We start from the raw sequence: 19892 nt of genomic DNA on the forward strand, positions 1-19892 counted from the left end.
TTTGTATGGATACGAAGCGAGGATAAAACAATGATGCACTCCTTTAACCGCATCTCCTAATATCTCTAACTAAATAAGTGAATTCAGTGGAAAATGCTACGCAAAGTAAATTATATCGCTTTATAACCAACGCAAATAAAATATGCGGATCTTTATTTTCGCCTCACCAAATGATATGCAGATTAGATGAGCTAAGAAATTCTTGTGGGTTAATGGGACGAGGAAGAAGAAACGTTGCGAAAAAATGTTCCATTTCTCTCTTTCTTTGATTGATATGTGCAGGAATTGTGTGCAAAACTCTGTTCTAAGAATCATTGTCAGACCAACGAAAAAGAGGAAATATTGCCGAATTGTTGTTGAGCACGAATGTGTAAAGTGGCGCTAGAATATCAGCGCAAAATTGTTTCGCATGACAATCGGCTTTCAAATATTTGCATGCGGTTCATCACTCACTCTCACTGTCGTTGTCGCTCACTCGCCCGTTTATCGCAAACAGCAATCAATGTCGAGTGCCAGCATAGCATCACGCGCCACCATTTTGCCGGAGCGCAGCCAATGTAACACATACACTCTTAATAGAGATTCATGATGTTCATCTCATATTGCGTTTGGTATGTAGATTTTTTCCATGACAACTTTTAATAAACCCTCCCATAATTCATTCGAAGGAACCATGGATGCGTCAGTCACCCTTAGCTCATAAGACGTCAAAATTGTTGAAATGCGTCTATAAATATGCAAAATTATTTATAATAAGAATACGTTGTTTTTTTTTCGTTAGTTTTATTTTCATGGATCCGCATACATATCACCACTTATACAGTCACTTTAGCTATCATTCATCACGAAGTGATGCTAGTTCATTTGCAGAGCCGGAGAGTTGAAATCGTTTGTGCTCTTGATTGTCAAAATTCAATTTAATGAGACACTTGTTCGAATTTTTACCAAGGAATTTTTAGTTCGTGAGTATGGCACAGTATTGTCATGAAGGGTACAATGAAAAAAAAACGTCGCAGGCAAACATCAACTTAAACGCAAAAAACCATAAACAAGCGAAAACTTTTGCCATTATTTCCTCTTCAAGCCGAATACGATTGCCAAATAATATGCCTTGTAATGATGAATATCGATATTTGGAATGGATGGTTGGAACAAAAAGCGAAAGCACCCTCTGACATATTCGATTCAATCTAACTCTCGGCTCAGCGCGCCAATGACATGCCGAGTATGCGAACGAGATGAACAAAGATGGATATATAATTACTAGGAAGTAGTAATCTTGTGCACAATAAAATTCATTTTCTACTTTGGCAAATGAGCATAATGGCCACAAACATATGCTTGCGAGGCTTTTGCTACATGCTTTTCCTGCGAAAGTTACTACACGTTTGTTGTAAACGAAAACTTTTCTCATTTCATACATACTTTATTGAAGAGCTCACAGCGTGCATATGAATTATTGAAGGTTTTCCTATGTGAGTGTGCAAATAGCTTGCGATAAGAGCTCAAAAATTATAAGCACATTCTTGGCTTAAATTCAAGCACAATTTTTACGCTGAATGAAATAATAATTGCTTGTTTGGATAACTATTTTTTTCTCTCTGTGTGTGTGTGTGTGTGTGTTTAAAAGAGCTTGCATAATCATTCATGAGATAAGAGTAATTCCGGCGTATTTTATTTATGACTTCCCAGTGCTTCAGTACTTTGGCACACAGACTATACATAGTCGCATATTTATTCTATTTGCACGAAAGTCGCATGCCACTAGAGTTGCAAATTTTAAAAAGCAAACAGAAGAAGAAGAAGCGGCACTATAGCGAAAAGGTGTGAATTTTACGACTCCTGCTGAGCGTCCAACTTTCTCGTTTAAATAAGTTTTATTCTTTACATTAAACTTTTCCAATATATAAATTAAGCCGAATAGCCGCCACCATCTACCAAATTGAAATGCATCGCGTGAAAAATAGTATGGCTTTTTGCGGTCGGTCGGTCGGTCGATCGGCAGTCAGTAAGTGCTCTTCGTATTAAATAATTGAAAAGTGATGTGCTGTTGAAGACTCTTTCGAATGTTTGACGGATAAAATACGGAACGCGTTTAATCTCGTTGGCATTCATTTTTATGTTCGTTGAAAAGACTAACTTACTCCCATTGAATGCTGAAATCGATTTTTCAAAAGCGGCCAAAGTTTTTGTATGCCAAGCCGCCTTCCCACACACAATATCTCACTCGCTCACTCACTCACTCGAATCGTATTCAAAATTCTGTTAATTTTATTTGTACTTTTAGATCTCGGGAAAAAAAACTAAATCCCAATGCGGCAACCAATGCTCATATTTAGATATGTTGCGGCAAAACCGAAAATAAGCCACTGAAAAAAGGGAAATTTTCCACAGAAAAGTTGAAATGATTAATGAAAACATTTGTAATTTCTCTTACGGGAGACATAAATTTGTACTTTTCGCACAAACATATACGAACAAACAATTTTTTTCCTGGTTCCGGGAGCTGGTGGTGCTGGTACTGTTGCTGTGGTTATTGTATGTGCGCATTTTCTTATCTCGGCCTTGCTATCGTTTTGTCGTTCATAGCGGGATTTCGTTTAGTGTTATGTTTTTTTTTCGATTTGCTCTCTGTGTGTGCGAGAGAGAGAGAGAGAGAGAGAGAGAGTGTACAGAACTTTTTATAAGCTATACGATAAATGCGAGCCGCACCAAACAAACCAGTCAAAACTTGAACAAACGGCAAACCATAAAAATCAATGCATTTGATTCAAGCGCGCGTAAAAGAAAACTTTTTTTCTCCGCTTTCTTCCGGAAGATTGTTGCTCACTTCGGCCGAAATAGTTTTGCTCAGCAAAAAGAAGATGAAGAAAAATAAGCATCAACTTGTTATTCAAACAACGAAACTTTTTTGCAAGTACTCTCTGTCTTCTTTTTTCTTCGCTTTTCCTTGCTCTCGCAACTTTTGCAATGTACATGATACACAATATACTTGTCAACAGACAATTTCACAAAAATCTATGATATGAATTAATTTCATGTGTTTTTTTGAAGTTTGTTATCAGACGAAATTGGATCGCAAAATGAAATGAAGTGCATTTGGTTTTGTGTATCGAATAAATGAGGAAATTCAGTTAGTTCGTCTCGTTTGTAGATCAATTAGCTGAGCAAATGTAATCCAACTATCGTCTTTACTTCAATAAACTATTGCTAAACAACTTCAGCATGGTAACAAATGCAATAATTATGACGCCAAGATGTTTAGTTTGTCTTGTCTTTTAGCTTGGCATGGCTTCGCACAGCGGCATATCTGCATATTTCATTGCCGCTCTGTTTTTGTCGTCGACAACATGAAACTTTCCAAAATATGTGTATCCGTGTGTATGCGAATGACACATGGTATGGAAAAAGATTCCATCATGTAAATTCTCGTTCAAGCTATTCCCCAAAATATTCATCATCGTTGTCTTAATATCTCATAAGAAGATTACAATACAAATTGTGGATGGCAAAAAATTATGTATTCGACCTTGCCACAAACATGACCTGTAATTACATTATTCAGGCAACGTATGCTCGCCCGGTTCTGACTCTGACTTCGACTCCGGTTCCGACTGTGATGGACTGAGTGAAATACGCACAACAACGGATAAACGTATTAAAATGGTATACACACAGCAAAACACACTAGATTTTTGACCATTATACCGCTCAAATTACACATTTGCTCGTATTTTACTAATATAGTCAATTAGTTCGCATCAAAAAGACTTCCGTAGCATTTTTACTGGCTGTTATTTTCAGCAGTTTTTAATTAAGACCCATGTTATGCATAAGTTAGTTCATGACGCTGTACAGTGTACAGGGTATACACACATACACGGATGCGGAATGCATTAGAGGCACGTTCAATTCATTCTCTTTGTTCGATGAACGCGTTCAGTGTGGAATGAGTAAGAGAACGGGAGAACGAGAGCAGGAGAGAGTGGGCAAGAGTGAAACGGAGCTGAAACTGAATGAGACCGTTTTTTCAGATGTTTACTTCATAGGAAGTCGCTGTTGGCTTAACATCGAAAGTTTTTAAGGAGATACGAAAATTGGAAAAACAGAAAATTTAGATTCAACAAGAGAAAGAGAGAGAGAGAGAGAGAGAGAGAAAGCGACGCGTAGCACTGCACTGCATTGCATTGAATCCCAACATTAGCATCCTTATTTATGGAAGGAATTGCTGATTTCAGTTTTTGTTTCTTATCTTTCTTCTCTTCGGTGTGCTCAATGCTCATTGTTGTATTTCCCCTACTACACTTCGATTGTTCATGTGTTCGTGTGTGTGTGTGTGTGTGTGCATTGAAATGGCAATGGCTATGGAAACTATGACTTGACTGTGGTGGCATTTTGCATACCCACATAGCCCACACACATACCATATATCTGGGTAGAAAATTTTCAGTTTTTCTACCGCATTACATGTGAAAGCGACTCCGGCTCAGAATGTGTATCTGTCGTGACAAAAGAAATGGAAGTTTTCACTATTTATTTACATGAACATGGCCTGAGCATGAATTACCGTAAATCAGTGCTGATTTGTGGCACGGCATACACTGCTCTCTCACGTTCTTTGTTTCCATTCATTTGCATTTCCTGCAAAGCATTTTCAATTTTCCAAACAAATAAATAAACAAAAAAAATAAAACTAAGTCGGTGTTGTCTCTCTATCTCACTCATACACAATCCCGCGCTGTCTCTCTCTCCCCTTTGATATTTTTGTATTATTTATATTTTCAGCGGTGGCCGAAAATTTCTGGATATATATTCGTGCTAAAATTACTATAGAAATTATCTATTCGAAGTTATTCATAAGGAAATCACCAAAGAACAAACAAAAAATCACCACTCAACGGTGTCGGTCGGGCATCGGTGTGAAAATAACGTTGAGTAAAATGACCGAGCAAAAGATAAAAATCAGGTAGCAAAGTGACATACCAGATCTCTATTTATAAATTTTTAAAGCATATATGGGTTGGTTTAGGGAAAATGTTTTTCGATTGCCTTTGCACGAAAATGTTTTGTGTGCAGTGAAAAAGGCACCAAAACAATTGAGTCGACACACTCCGCTGCCGACCGTAACACAGCGCATATACTGGATTTTGAACGTTTTCCCTTTCCCCAGCCGCATGCCATTAAACAAGTTCCACACTGGAATTTTAACGTTTTACGGCATTTTCGATAAACAACAATCCCCTTATTCATCAAAATTCCACCCCAAACAGTTTGTTTATCTTGAAACTTTTATCGTAGCACTTTTCTGTGAAATGCACAACATTTACGAAGCGTTTTTTTTAATCCCTCCATCCAAACGAGGAAAACCATATGTAAGTGAAATCCATCATTCTCGTTCAAGTTATTATTCAAAGTGAAATCAAGTATGCGATGTAAATGTTAGAAAATGGGCTTCTGACTGCTTTTGTTTTTGGTTGTGCACAAGCATTCGAGACAATTATAAGCCACCAGAAAATTTCTAACAAAATCATTCTTCCATTTGACTGGTATTTGGTTGGTTGCTGTTTTCATGTTCTATCAATTGGACGAATTGAATTGTGTATATTACTGTTGTCAAAGCAAGAAGCCTCTATTTCATCCCGTCTCGGCGATGCAATGCACATTGGACACCGAAAATACCGTAAATGAAATGATATCTCGTACGTTAACTGCCATCCGTCACGGAAACGAGAGGCTTTTCTGATAAAATTCCTATTATTTCGAGGTATTTTCACTTGTTTCGCGCGCGCATTTCACTCATTTTGTCGCATTTCCTTGTCATTGTATGTACCTCCTCTGATGGATCGCACTTAAAAGTTATGCCACTTTCTAATTATCCATCAAAATAGACATTTCCATTAGCGTTCGGCAGGCAATGTAGAGTATAGTGTGTGTATGCGTGTATATGTTGTGGTTGGCCAAAGAGGAAGGCGACACTGAGAAAGAGCGCAAACACGTTCAATTTTACATCTTTTCGGATGATTTCTAATGCGCATTTTATAGCTGGTAATACGTCTATGTTTTACGATGAAGTTAATGGGCCATCCCAAAAATTTGCGTTTCAGCGTTCTGTTTCTCGTCGACGGCTCAAAGTGGTTACGGCTTACGGAAGAGATATTTACAAAAGATAACCGCAGCCGTAATGTGACATTCGATCGATTTATGAAGACCGTTTGTGAAATTGACTTTAGCTTCGAAAACTTGCTTAAAAATTTGCCGAAGCGATGGTTCACTTGTCATAACTGGTAAAAACCACTTATGCCTTACATTTTCTCTGTGTATCGTGCTATCGAGGTGATTTGAATTTATGCGTTGTGTCGATTACTTGTAACTTTTTTACACGATACACACACATTGTTGAGTCCGTCATGAACTCTCTACCTCTATCTATCCCATTCTTTCACTCGATTTGGAGCGCAACAATAATTGGGAAACGAGGACAAATTAGCATAAAATAGGCGTTTTATTTTAAGTGCGGATACTTTTGTACGTAATGAAGATGATGAGCTTCTAACATGTAAATCGACTTAATTTATTTTATAGTTTGTTGGAAGCCACGCTCGAACGAAAATCCTTTTCCGTTCGCAAAATGGTTGGGAGGTCGCGAAAAACACTGGCGGCGGCGACAACGACAATAAAAGCGGCAACGGTTATACCGAAGAAACAATGCCTTTCGGTGTGCTTATGGGTGTGCGACGACTTTAATGGATTCCAAATCCTTCCACTTAGCTGCTGCAATGGTACGCGCGTCAGCCAAAGATTCGATGTGTGAATGGAATACAAATCGACACTCTCACCCGATGACGATGATGATATGGTGTACAAACGCTTATCTACTACTTCACCGAGAGTGAGCGTGTGAGAGAGAGAGCGTGAGCGCGAGCGCGAATATCATTATCTGGTCATTTGACAAAAACTTTTGGATAACTCAATTATTACAGTTTCGTTTAAATATTTAAACTGGCTGCAATTAGCCCGAGTCTCTGAGTACTTCCCTTATCATTCTCCATCATTTTGGAGTGGCAAAGTAAATCCAAACAACAAGCACAACAATCGAAAATTAATGCCATCATTGTGCCTGCGTGGGTTTATTCGAAAACAATTTTTCGAGCGTTAGACTCTGAAGCATTTTGCAAATGCGAAAAATCACATCTTCTTTTGCACGCGATTCGTTTTTTGGTTGTTATCAAACACAATTTATCACTTCCATCCGCACATACATTGTCATGGGTGAACTGAACCATTTTTGCCAACGGATTTCGATTTCATTTAAATTTTGCACATATGCTCGAATCCACAAGCGCACGATCGTCATATTTGGCTCTCACTCTTCCCATTTATTTTTGGCCCCTTTGTATTTCATCAAACTCAATCGTCAAAACCATTTCGAACATAATAAAAGCAATCAAATACACGAGCTTTTATATTCCATCTTCCACCCATGATGTGTGTGTGTGTGTATGTGTGTGTGTGTTATTGGCTGTCTGAACTGATTCACTCCGTGAGAATCGAAAATGACTTACAGGCAAATCACACTGATACCGAATTTGTGACGAGTGAGATACACTTTTATGTGACACAATGTACATCACCGTAGATAATGCGAATTATGATTTACATGTTAAAAGGGTGTGCAGTTCATACAGACTACTATTCACTTTTTGAGCGACAATTCATGTAATCTATGCAATATTTTGTGTTAATCCACATTCGGTAACAATGTAACGGTTTCGAGTGGAAAAAAAAAATCTATTGAAATGGAAATGGAATTATGTGAAAAATGATAATAAAAAACAATCAAGCTCTTGCCGCATATTTTATGCACTTAGCGATGAGTATACATAAATTATGAGATTTTCACGTTCAAGCAACTCCAGCCCTCTTGCTTCCCATGATTCAAAACCATCCCAATTCTCACCAATTCAATTATATCGAATTTATCCGCTTGAGAGTTCGAGAGATTCTCGCAAGATACATATTTACGGAATAAATTTAATATAAATGTGCTTTAGAGTGTGTTTTTATTCTGTTAAATCGATACAAGCAGAGAGTCGATACGAAAACAAATTCAGCACCATTCATCGAGAAGGGTACCATTCTTCACTGTTAACATGAAATGTGGAAAAGTGTTCAGGTCGGATTAATGCTTTGTCATTTTCGACATAATTTCATATTCGACCCTTTCTCTTTTTTGGCATGAAAGCTTTCGGGCGCAATATTGAGGAGATAGCATAATGCAATTATTATTGAAGTAATTCCACCAATAAATTGCGTTTTTCAAATAATACCACGGTACAAAAGCATACTTAAAGTTTCAACGCGTACGCTTGTTTGAGCACAATTGATGAAGAGCTGTTGAATTTAATTCCATTTTTTTTGCGCTCGTTGATGAAATTCTCTCTGCTCGAATTCAATTCATAAATGCAATACATTTTAATATTTTCGAGTGTTTTGGGAAAAAGTAATTTGTTATTTTAAAATTCAATTGAGGCTGAAAAATAAATAATAATAAACAAACGAACAAGCGAGACTGTTGAATAAAATATTCAACGAATGAATAAAATCTGGCAATTTCAACGTGAAAATCAATCAAATAAAATATTAACAGTGTATTTTTAATTTCTGTTAAAAGAAACAACACTTTACAAATTAATGTAAACAACATATTAATGATTGCTCTTGCTTGTTGATCCATTCAAACTCTTTCTTGTCGCGTGATTTTTGTATCATTCACGCATAGATGTCGCTTTCGTCGACTGTCAAAATCCACATGAATTGATGAACATTCAGTTTTGACATTTCTGATTGTAGCTGCCAAGAAAATAGCAGAAAAGCACACAGCAAAGATTATTTTCTACGGTCGATTCGGTGTGAAACAAAATAAGATAACAAATGTTACGGGCTACAGTGAGATCATTGAATCTGAGCAATCGGATTTGCAATCAGAACAATTTCAACATCAGCCACAGTGAATTGTGTGTTCAAAGTGTGAGACGATGGCGGTACCGAAGACCATTGGAATTGGGTACATCAAAGTCGAAATTGTTTCGCATCCCGGAACATCCCGAACAGGATCCAGAGGAATTGGCCGAATTAACACGTCTGTCCACAATTTATAAGTAAGAAAATTCGATTTGGCTTCACGTTTCACATTCACTGATTCATGTTATGATTTGTTTTGTTATTTTTTGTTCAGCACAAAAATGAAATCGTTGCGAGCATTCTTCCGTGAAGAAAAGCTGAAGCGAGACGAGGCATTAGCGCAAAAACCACAATCAGTCGAAGATGATGCGGATTTTGAGCGAATTTCCAAAATCAATGATGAATGGAATCGTGAAGTGGCCAAAGTTCGCGATGCACGTTTGAAAGCGGAACGGTTTGCGATGCAACAGGAAATCCAATGGCAATTGGAACAACAGCGAGAGTATGAGGCCGAACAACAGCAAAAAATCAATGAATTGGTGCTGAGAGAAAAGGTAGAATTGGATTTCTTTCGAAGCAATCGCATGCGAATATCGAATATTTGCTGTTTATCCCATCTTCAACTATTAGTATTGTTATTCAATGCACGTTTCTCCCATTTTAGGAAGCGGCCAAATCATTTATCGTTCGCGAGAATTTCGATGAGGCACTTGAGTTGGCTCTTCAGGAAAAATCCGATTTCAATTTTGCCATTGACATCAAAGGTAACCAGTTCATTGGCAGAACGGGCGATCAAAAGCAGCCTTTAGAATCAAATTGAATCCATAATCTTTAGTCGTTATCATTGTTTTTGAAGCGTAAATAAAAAAAAAACTGGCATACAATTAAATGCGTCGTATTGTTTTGTTGTTGTTGTTGCATTCGAAATTGATAATTCGTTTATATTAACAAAATTGAAAAAGAACATATCTCGTTTAATTTATTTTAATTCCTATTTATATAAATCATCGTTCATGCAACCTCACATCGTCGCAGATCGAGAAATAAACACATCAATATAACTTGCAATTGAATCACGCACACCCGAGATACGCACGGATGCTATGATTTTTTATCGACGATATTGTTTAAAATGAATTCCCAGTCCGGTACGGCACTTAGTTTAGCATTAATTTGTCCCAAATTTATCACGCTTCCGCTTCGTTCAGACTTATTTATTTGAGTTGATACCACTTCTTGCATTAGATTCGGATCGATTCCCAAATCAATGTCAAATTTGGAATCGCCTAATAGAAGCTTTGTTTTCCCTGAACGATATCGCACTAGGCGACCAATTTGGCCCTCCTCTAAATTTCGCATCGTACACAAATTGTCCTGCAGTTGACTCGACTCTTGTGATTCAGCGCTATCGGCTGGCTCCGGCTCAGTTCCATGACCCGGTAGCGCATCTGGTAGCTAGAAGTGGAGAAAATTTTGATTTAAGCTTTTGTTCAAAACTAAAGTAATTTTCGAATTTGATTGAAATTGAAAGGCTAATTTATGAATATTCATTCAACTTTTTACCTGCATAAGGAAGAGTTGTGGGGTATTCCTATCTAAAAATTCGCCTATATTACGCGGATATTTCAGTCTAGTATTGGATGTGTCATTATTTTCCTCTTTAATTTCCATACTATTAATCCGTTGTTCGAGCTTCACTTCACTTTTCACTGCAAAACAAATGAATTCCAATAAACACCTGCACAATACACTTGATGAAAAAAAAAACACGAAAAAAATCTACCTTGACTCAAAATAATTGGTGAATTTTGATCGTTAGCTGAAGCTCCTGCTCCGCCTCCTCCGGATGGATCATCAATATCGTCTACGTCCAAATCATAAATTTCCGCAATGTGCTTTTGTTCAGCCTGTGGATCGAATTTCTCGCGTTTCTTTGAAAGTGTCGGTCGACGCAGAGTGGACGCTGTTGAGTCATCAGCACTTCGAAAACTACGAAATAAATGCTTGGTTACACCATCACCAGCTCCTTCGGAAAAAAGACCTGATGACGCTACAACTGAATTCCGAGGCTTGTGTGTCCCAGGCCCACCGCCCCTTCCACGTTCCGTTCGGCCCCCACGTTCCGTTTGGCCACCACGTCCTCTTCCTCTGCCCCGAGCATTTGAAATGGATGTATCCCTTGACGTTTTCACATCGCTGCAAATGTCACAACAATCAATGAGAATTGGTTCAACACGTTTTTTTTTTGCTCTTGGCTAACTAATTTCAACAACAGAAATAAAATCATCACACTTACGCATTTTTATTTCTAATCGCATTTAAATTTGGAGTATAGACTTTTTTATTGGCTTGTAATAAATTCGGTCGAGCAATTGGAGTTTTTAATGGCACACCGCCCAGAGTTAAATCGCGTGGTAGACGAAATGATGATAAACGTTCGGTTGTATACAATTTACTGTCGGCTGGCAATGGTTCACGTTTAATCTGCGTTGGTATCTGCATGCCTGCCTTGAACAATGATGATGCTGTTGGTTTATTATTCGAAGCCATACCTTAGAATATCACACAAACTTTATTTACAATATCGTATTTCGTTTCACGTTCAAAGTAAACCATGAGTGCAACGTCAAATGAATGAAATGAAATGACCAGATGAAGTTAGTGCATGCTGCTGCTGCTGCTGAAAAAAGACGACGATAAAAATAAACGTGTGACATTACACGAATGATGTTAGCAATCAAATTTCGGCTTCAAATTCATGCGAAACGTCAAAATAATGGCCAGCAGAAATGGTGTCGGTGGCGCCATCCATGTGAGACGACCAGGAAGAGTAAACGAGACACACGCTGATAAGGATGATTTGCGAACAAAAATGTTGTTTTTTGTATTGGATACAATTGCATTCAAATTTGCTTTATTTTGATTTGAAGGAAAAATGAACATTTTCCAGTCAAAGTTGTTTTGAGTGCAATTTTATATGGAAAATAGTGATAGCTCTTATTTTCTCGAAAAAAAACTTTTACATTGATTTGCAATTTTCAATATTGTCATTTTTGATATAGTAAAAGGATTTTAGTATGCATTCGACGTCGACATTTTCCCCTTTAACTATCCTCGATCCGGATATTAAAACAACGATTCAAAGAATATTCCAACAATATTTAACACAAGCAGCTCAAAAATAGATTTATATCTTTTCCGTTTCTTTATTTCGAGGGTAGCGAAAACTTTTAAATTAGTTTTCGTTAGTCGGTTTAAATCAATTTTTTGGTTAAAGTGAGCAGATTTTTGAAACGACGCTCTGAATGTGCTTATATATTTATTTAAAACTACTTTGAAACGTATGCATTAGTGATAATGACAATAAAATGAATATATTCGTCGACATCTGTATGATGCGACTTCCGTTTCGGCATTTGGGCAGAACCATGGGGCAGAATTGAAAATATCGCGTACCAAAATATTTACACACATAACAGTGTCGGTGAACAAGCATCAATAGCAACAGCGATGACGGCGGCGGTATTGTGTCGAATGCATGTTACACCATACCGACTTTCTCGATGGATTGACGTAAATCTAATGCCGAAACTCATTCGTTATGCATCAGGATTTGAGTGAGAGAAGGAGAGAGCGATTTCCTAAAGTTTCACATTTGTCACCGTGTTTTATGCAGTATAAATATTCTCTAGTGTACAATTTTGCGTATTCGAGACGATTGACTGCAACGCAAAATAGGAAAAAGTTATGCCATTAAAAACACTTGGTGTCACTGGTTCCAAATTTTATTATTTCGTCTGAGTGTGTGTTTTTTTTTTTTGGTGTGTGTGTCTTGTATTTTTTGGTTCGCTACTTTTTTTTATTCAGCTTTATTTCCTTTTCTGCTTCGATTTATTTAATTTGAAAAGTTAATGAAATCACTTTTGCCGTCAGAGCGAACAAATTGTGTGAATTTATTTCCATGTGATTTGTGTAAAGCGTCTTATTATTCCTATACGTGGAATGTGTAATACGTTCATGTTCATTTCATCAAAATACTGAAACACCCATCAAACTAAGCAAACACAGCCGCAGGGATTTGGATTTGAAATTTAGCTGGTTTCACCTTTAGTTTTGAAATGAATGTTCGAAAAATAAATCAATTCCGGCTTGTACACGGAGGAATTCGAGCAAAAAGCAAATACACATTAAAATTATTCAATTATTAGCTTTGGGGCTGGTTACGGTTTTCGCCCCAATGTGTATCGGAAAAAAACGAGAAAAAAACGGACCTGAAACATCCGAAAGGCGTAACATGACAATCGAAAAATAAATATACATTAGCCGGAGATGTTTGGAATTGCAAATTATAGCTATCCGATGGACAGATGGATAAGAGCATCCAATCTAATGTATTATGGCGTTCGTCCACATAAATGCACCCAACATCGAGAGCAGAATGGGAAAAAAAATAAACAAATTTGGGATTATGACGACAATGAAATTATCACAATCTAATTCAAAATCTCTCTAAATATTCCACTACGTTTTATGGTCGTAGCCAAATGAAATGCCACCTGAAAAAGGTGCGTATGTACATTGTACACAATTTATATACTTCTGATGCTGGTGATGTGACACCAAAAGCAGACAACTCTCGGGTGAGTTATGTGTTTTAGACAATTGTAAATAAACACACATCCGATTGCCGAGGGGAAAATGAACCAATTGAAAATTAGAGTTAAATGAACACATACCTATCTACTGGGAGTGGATGTTAGTTGAACTAGCCGCCAAAAGAGGGCCAAGTTCCATCTTAAACTTGGTTCATTTTCTCATGTATTCGATTCATTTCCCCTTTTGCAAAGCCAATCTGAAAATGAATTCAGGAGCAAAATTAGCAAAATGAACAATGAATAATATTCGAAGCTGCCACTTGACGTTTCCGTCAGTTTGTTTTAGAAGTGAAACTAATCAAACGAAAAGTCTAGCAAGAACATTTATTTATAAAAAATAAACTCAACAACGTATTCTTCAAGTTCCGATTTGGACAGCTCATTCGGTATCGAGAAATCGGTGCAAAGAGACGTAGAAGGACAATTTTTGTCTTTTCAATAAAGCCGTTACATTATATCATTTCTTTTTCGCAGAGCCAATAGAAATTCTCGTGATCATTTGAGTTCATTTGAAACCTTCCTCATCCGTGTGAGAAACAGTTATCAAAATTGGAGTATATGTGTATATTGTTCACATTTTTACTTTATCAGAAAAATTATATTTCTTGTATTGTTGTTTCAGAGACGAGATAGATAAAACACACATGAATGCAGAGTAATAAAAAGTAAGAATATTTTATTGAATCCCAAAAAAAACAAAAATTATTAGAAAAAATATCATAAAGCAAATGCAAACACATGAGCAGCGTGTGCGATATCGTAAATGGGCGAGTTCATCTATTTCGTGGTTTCTTGTTGTTCGAATTTCGGATATTTGACTGAAACTTCATTCCATGTCACTTTTCCGAATGATAAATTGCGAACCACTTCGGCGATCTCATCGAGTGGCACACGCAATTGGGACATCGAGTCTCGTTCGCGCAGTGTTACGGTGTATGGTTCTTTCAATGTATCAAAATCGATGGTGATACCATATGGAATGGCGATTTCATCGGTACGAACATAGCGACGTCCGATCGAACCGCTGGCATCGTCAACTTTATGCGAAACGTCATGTTTGGTCAATGCAGTCGAGATTTTCTGCACGAACGGTGCGAACTCTGCATTTGCACTCAACGGCAAAACCGAACATTTGAGTGGAGCAATGAAAGCTGGCAGTGCAAAGTATGAACGTTGCTCGTCACCGTCACGAATGTGGAATCGATGCTCCAACAGTGAGTACATGATACGGCCGATACCAAATGATGGTTCGATTACACTTGGTGTAATTTCTTCAACGTGCATGGTTTTCTTTGTCGTTTTCACCTCAACCATGGCTTTAGTGAGTGTAACTTTCAAGGCACCGTCGACTTCCAAGTCATACGAGCCACTCGAGTTGAGGCCATCTTGCAATGCTTGTTGTTGTTCGGCTTCCAAAGCAGCTAACTTATCGCAAATACGCTTGGCGTCTTTCTTAAACTCCTTTCCGATTATTGCTTTGTTGGGCACGGCCTCCGTTACATCCACCACCTTTGGTGCATCCAATTTCTTTTCAGCCACCAATTTAACGCCAGTCGCTTTCGTATGCTGCGTCAAATCGTATGCGGAACGGTCAGCACAGCCGACACACTCAATCCATCCATAGCTGGTTAAACATTCAGCGTCCCAGCAATCGCAAGCGTAATGCGCCATTTCATTGTTCATGTGCTGACGGAATCGGAGGCGATCGGGCAAAATACCTATCTTTAGCATGTATTGTTGAATACGCGCCATGAAGTAGCCCAATGTCTCGTTGGCAACCAAACCCTGAAGAAAAAAAAACGAAATTTAATTACTTTTTCTCGACGATTTCTTTTCGATATTTTTTTTCTCTATTTACAACTTACACTCTTGACGGCATCTCCAATTTTGATTGGTTCAGCACTTTTACCGTCCATTTGGTTGCAGGCCGAGTATAATAGCATTACCGTGTCTTTGACACTATCAAATTTCGGGTGAGATTTTTCGTTGGGATCACAGAAATGTTCGATTTCAGCCATTGTGAATTCACGAACACGAATCAATCCGGATCGCGGCGAGATTTCATTACGGAATGAATTACCAATTTGAGCGGCAGCGAATGGCAATTTGCCTTGATTAAACTCAAGCAGACGCTTGAAGTTAACGAAAATGCCCTGAGCTGTTTCGGGACGCAAAAAGCCTTTGATCAAACCAGTTGGACCGATTTGTGTGCCAAACATGAGATTAAATTCAATGGGATCGGACAAGTCGTTGCCAGTTGTTGGTGATTTCATGTTGAATCGTCTCATGATTGCGCCCATTTCGTCTTTCGTATTGCCGTCCAATTTGATGATAATATCTTCACATTCCGCCTTCAATTCAGCGGTCGTGCCTTTTTCGCTGCACAATTTCTCCAAGTTGTTCTTAATCAAATGGTCCAATCGAAAGCACTCGCCAGATTTCAAATCTTTCACCATATAATCCGCGAATCGGTCAACGTGACCGGATGCTTTTAGAACGGGCTCTGGTGTCAGAATTGAACAATCCACTTCCAACATTTGCTCTTCGAGCACGAAAAATTGCCGCCACGCATTCAACATATTTGATTTCAAGGCACATCCCTGTGAATGAAGAACAACTTTAGTTTTACTTTGTACACAAAAGTAATTCAAAAATGTCCATTACCATCGGACCGAAATCATATTGACCGGTGATACCACCGTAAATAGCGAAACTTTGATCGTAGAAGAACCGTCGTTTTAGCAAAACTTCCATTTTTGTACGGTCAAACGATGCGGCGGCCGGTGCCAATTCCAATTCTTTGTCTTCCAAAAGCTTCTTGCGTGCTTTTAGTTCATTAACGGCTTTTTTCACATCAATTTCTGGTGCACCTTCCTGTTTCAGTTTTCGTACAAGATCGCCTTGTTCTTTCACCAAAAATCGCAACGGAGCGAGAATTTCTTCGTTTTTCGAATCACTCATTTTGACGAGAGAGAAAAAATTGGTTTTGTGTAACTAAATCTGTTTTCACTGAGCTTCTGTTTTGAAATGAACGGTGTTTGTTCAACCACGTTGAATGACGAAATGCACAGACTTTATTGTTGAAATTGTTTGACGAAAATACGGTTCAATTCACGTCAGCACCATTCACTTTAACGCACGATGCTTGTGACAGTTCTGAATTTCTTACTCACACAACTGCTTGCATTTTGTGACAGAACAACATAACCTCACTCATGTTTTCAGTCTAATTTTTTCGGTTTATTGAGTGAATCGAATTTATGTTTGAGTGAAAGGTTATTCTACGGAAAGAGAGTGTTCTTCATTCAAAAAAAAAAATATGTTCCAAGGATCCAACCGAGCATGTCGTTGCGTAATTTGAAAATATTTCAATTTCAATGAAAAGTCATGTTTTTTTGTTATCTTGTTGCTATTTTGAATTAACAGACGTCCGAATTCATATGTCCCATCGCATACAGCCGAATGTTCTGACAATTCACTTGTTTATAAATACTGTGTGTTGACATTTGATTCAAATATTTGTCACAAGTCCTAACCCAACATTCAGTTGTTTGAATAATTTTTGCGTTGATATCGGGTGAAAACACTATTTTTGGAAATGACTATTGTGCAGACAGTCAAACGATCCAAATTATTTTATGTAACCACTCCAATTTTCTATGTGAACGCAGGTAAAACATTGGTTCGGTTTTGGCAGTTGATGATGAAAAACTAATGGAATATTTATTGTAGCACCACATATTGGACATTTGTATTCAGCCAGTATTGCTGATTGTGTGTATCGTTATGAAAAACTTCGGAATCGTTCGGAGAAGCTTCTATTCAGCACTGGAACAGATGAACATGGTTCGAAAATCCAACAGGCTGCCATTGCACACGATCAAAACCCGATGCAATATTGTAATCAGATAAGTGAATGTTATAAGACACTCTTCGCTAAATCGGGTATCAGTTATACGCATTTTAATCGGACCACCGATAAGAAACGTCATTTTCCAGCTGTTCAACATTTTTGGGTGGGTTTCATTTATATTTTTAAAAAACGAGCCAAACAGAGAACAAATATCAAATTTTAAAAGTGCACATTTTGAACTCCTAACTTAGAAAGAATTAGAGGCAAAGGACTACATTTACAAAGCAAATTACGCTGGTTGGTATTGCGTATCGGATGAAACATTTTTGACCGAGTCTCAATTGAAGGAGAATGAAAAGAAGGAGAAGGTGTCTGCTGAATCTGGGCATCCGGTGAAATGGGTCGAAGAAAGTAACTACATGTTTAGGCTGTCAAAGTTGCATGGTGACATTGAGCATTGGATTAAGAGCAGGTGTGTTTAATCTAAAAAGCAACTTTCTATTGTGACGAAAAATCAAAATGTCATCCGATTTCAGTCAACCGATTCGTCCGAAGAAATTCGAAAAGGTGCTAATGGAGTATTTGAAAGAGCCACTTCAAGATATTTCCATATCACGGCCAATTGATCGTGTTTCATGGGCTATTCCAACACCAAATGATAACACTCAGACCGTGTATGTTTGGCTTGATGCCCTTTGTAACTATTTACAAAGTGCTGGTTATCCGGATCCGAAGGTAAGCATTTCAAAAATTTAAGAATCATACAAAATATTTGGAATATAAAATTATTCTCCGTTTTTTTTCAATAGTTCAAAGAGAATTGGCCACCGCAACTGCAGGTGATTGGCAAAGACATTTTGAAATTCCATGGAATCTATTGGCCGGCATTTTTAATCGCTGCAGGTGATTGACAACGAATTTATAACGAATAAATTCGACGTAAAATCGTGAATGACACGTATTCTGTTTGAAATTAGGTTTGGAGCCACCAGTTCGACTATTGGTTCATTCTCATTGGACGGTGGACGATCAGAAAATGTCGAAGAGTAAAAACAATGTGATTGATCCGAACATAGTGGCTGAAAAATATACATATGAAGGTCTTCGATACTTTTTGCTACGTGAAGGTGTACCGCACAGTGATGGAAGTGTGTATTTTTTAGTTTTCACTTGAATGAAATATGTTTATGCTAACAATTTCACAATTTCCCTCAGATTACAGCAGTTCAAAAGCAACGCGTATAATTAACGCCGAACTAGTTAATACTTTGGGCAATTTACTATCACGCATTTGCGCTCCAGCATTGAACAAGCGACAAGTAGTACCGAAATGCACTCGAAAAGAGTTGCACGATTTTAATTATAGTCACAAATTGATGAAAAAACTCAAGCAATTGCCATCGGTGTATGAAGAACACTTTGAATCGTACAACTTCTATTTGGCCATCGATGAAATCGTCGCAACGCTTCACCTAACAAACAACTTGATTCAAGAGTCGGAACCTTGGAAACTTGTCAAATATCCCGCTACGGAGCAAAAATTAGAGGCCGTATTAGCGCTTGTATTCGAATCATTGAGGATCAATGGCATTCTATTGCAACCAATCGTGCCAATGAAAGCGCAAAAAATCTTAGATAAAATCAATGTCAGTCCCGATAGAAGGTCATGGAAAGACACTGAATACCAACTCGATGTTGAACACGAAGAACGACCTCTCCATAGTAGTACTAGCAAACTTATAGACAGAATTAAATAAGTAATGCGAACTTTCACTTTAATTTTTTTAGTTTGATTCATAGAATAAACAAAATTGGCTAAAATGGAAAAATTGCTCATCTGTTTCGAAACTACTGTAATTGAAGGGGAAATATTCGAATTATCCCTTTTTAGTACTAACAATTACCGCAGTTCACATTGAAACACAAAACAATATTTTGCTAGAATTTTTTTTTCGCAATAGATTCAGGAGCGTTCAACTGCTGTACATTTGAAATCGTGTTCCGACTTTAAATATGTTTAAATTTTACAAAAAATGCGGCTCCTTTCCAAGAATCAATAATAAAAACAACGGTCAGTTAATATTGCATTTAAATTTTATTTCTCATTTTTCAGAGCAACTATAAATACATGGTAGTTTTTTCTTTACAAAAAAAAATATGCATGAAAATTCAAAAAGAGTTCAATATTTTTAATTACATGGCCATACTTGTACATGAAAGTTTTACATCTAAAACTAACTCTAAGAATTATATGCTCTTTAATGAAATCTCGATTTGGATTTTCTTTTTTTTTTTTATGGAGAGGGAGTTTGAATGGTGAAAGTAATAAGCTAATACTTTTTTCGGTTAGATTGTGAACAATTCATGTTTTCTCGATCTGATTCGGATGTAAATGTGTGTTAATTTTTTTTTTTTTTTGAATC

General features: G+C 37.5%; 4 protein-coding genes across 5 annotated transcripts; 2 read left to right on the plus strand and 2 right to left on the minus strand.

Annotated features, from left to right (window-relative positions):
* Positions 1 to 8828: 8828 nt before the first annotated feature.
* On the plus strand, positions 8829 to 9850 carry LOC129567509 (probable 28S ribosomal protein S26, mitochondrial). The gene is made up of 3 exons (XM_055444483.1): positions 8829 to 9158; positions 9236 to 9515; positions 9626 to 9850. The coding sequence occupies exons 1-3, from the start codon at positions 8932 to 8934 to the stop codon at positions 9779 to 9781; spliced, it is 663 nt and encodes a 220-aa protein (XP_055300458.1). The 5' UTR covers positions 8829 to 8931; the 3' UTR covers positions 9782 to 9850.
* Positions 9851 to 9859: 9 nt separating this feature from the next.
* On the minus strand, positions 9860 to 11713 carry LOC129567502 (DNA-directed RNA polymerase III subunit RPC4). Its single transcript, XM_055444469.1, has 4 exons — positions 11258 to 11713; positions 10745 to 11157; positions 10525 to 10670; positions 9860 to 10416 (listed from the first exon to the last, which is right to left on the minus strand). The coding sequence occupies exons 1-4, from the start codon at positions 11509 to 11511 to the stop codon at positions 10063 to 10065; spliced, it is 1167 nt and encodes a 388-aa protein (XP_055300444.1). The 5' UTR covers positions 11512 to 11713; the 3' UTR covers positions 9860 to 10062.
* Positions 11714 to 14265: 2552 nt separating this feature from the next.
* LOC129580580 (glycine--tRNA ligase) lies at positions 14266 to 16869 on the minus strand. The gene is made up of 3 exons (XM_055471160.1): positions 16281 to 16869; positions 15482 to 16216; positions 14266 to 15401 (listed from the first exon to the last, which is right to left on the minus strand). Exons 1-3 carry the CDS (start codon positions 16575 to 16577, stop codon positions 14394 to 14396), a joined length of 2040 nt encoding a protein of 679 aa, XP_055327135.1. The 5' UTR covers positions 16578 to 16869; the 3' UTR covers positions 14266 to 14393.
* LOC129580582 (methionine--tRNA ligase, mitochondrial) lies at positions 16840 to 19551 on the plus strand. Of its 2 annotated transcripts, none has more exons than XM_055471165.1 (8): positions 16840 to 16963; positions 17043 to 17287; positions 17349 to 17632; positions 17721 to 17941; positions 18006 to 18204; positions 18279 to 18372; positions 18447 to 18617; positions 18685 to 19551. In XM_055471165.1, the coding sequence occupies exons 2-8, from the start codon at positions 17215 to 17217 to the stop codon at positions 19224 to 19226; spliced, it is 1584 nt and encodes a 527-aa protein (XP_055327140.1). In that variant the 5' UTR covers positions 16840 to 16963; positions 17043 to 17214; the 3' UTR covers positions 19227 to 19551. The 2 variants fall into 2 exon arrangements, with proteins under 2 accessions (XP_055327140.1, XP_055327141.1); XM_055471166.1 differs by having other exon boundaries at positions 16859 to 16968.
* Positions 19552 to 19892: the final 341 nt, after the last annotated feature.

This window comes from Sitodiplosis mosellana, unplaced genomic scaffold (genome assembly GCF_009176505.1).
Source record: "Sitodiplosis mosellana isolate CC-2019 unplaced genomic scaffold, AAFC_SMos_1.0 Smas_scaffold_1, whole genome shotgun sequence".
NCBI lineage: Eukaryota > Metazoa > Arthropoda > Insecta > Diptera > Cecidomyiidae > Sitodiplosis > Sitodiplosis mosellana.

Excerpts from the sequence above, each read along its gene's own strand:
- LOC129580580 (XM_055471160.1), bottom strand. The coding sequence starts at position 16,577 with ATGAGTGATTCGAAAAACGAAGAAATTCTCGCTCCGTTGCGATTTTTG. Across the intron at positions 16,217-16,280 it reads AATATGATTTCGGTCCGATG|GGATGTGCCTTGAAATCAAA; the intron begins GTAATGGACATT and ends CTTCATTCACAG. Across the intron at positions 15,402-15,481 it reads TTGGAGATGCCGTCAAGAGT|GGTTTGGTTGCCAACGAGAC; the intron begins GTAAGTTGTAAA and ends TTTTTTCTTCAG.
- LOC129567502 (XM_055444469.1), bottom strand. The coding sequence starts at position 11,511 with ATGGCTTCGAATAATAAACCAACAGCATCATCATTGTTCAAGGCAGGC. Across the intron at positions 10,671-10,744 it reads ACCAATTATTTTGAGTCAAG|TGAAAAGTGAAGTGAAGCTC; the intron begins GTAGATTTTTTT and ends TTTGTTTTGCAG. Across the intron at positions 10,417-10,524 it reads CACAACTCTTCCTTATGCAG|CTACCAGATGCGCTACCGGG; the intron begins GTAAAAAGTTGA and ends CTCCACTTCTAG.
- LOC129567509 (XM_055444483.1), top strand. The coding sequence starts at position 8,932 with ATGTTACGGGCTACAGTGAGATCATTGAATCTGAGCAATCGGATTTGC. Across the intron at positions 9,159-9,235 it reads CGTCTGTCCACAATTTATAA|CACAAAAATGAAATCGTTGC; the intron begins GTAAGAAAATTC and ends TTTTTTGTTCAG. Across the intron at positions 9,516-9,625 it reads AATTGGTGCTGAGAGAAAAG|GAAGCGGCCAAATCATTTAT; the intron begins GTAGAATTGGAT and ends CTCCCATTTTAG.
- LOC129580582 (XM_055471165.1), top strand. The coding sequence starts at position 17,215 with ATGACTATTGTGCAGACAGTCAAACGATCCAAATTATTTTATGTAACC. Across the intron at positions 17,288-17,348 it reads AATTTTCTATGTGAACGCAG|CACCACATATTGGACATTTG; the intron begins GTAAAACATTGG and ends TATTTATTGTAG. Across the intron at positions 18,205-18,278 it reads CTGGTTATCCGGATCCGAAG|TTCAAAGAGAATTGGCCACC; the intron begins GTAAGCATTTCA and ends TTTTTTCAATAG.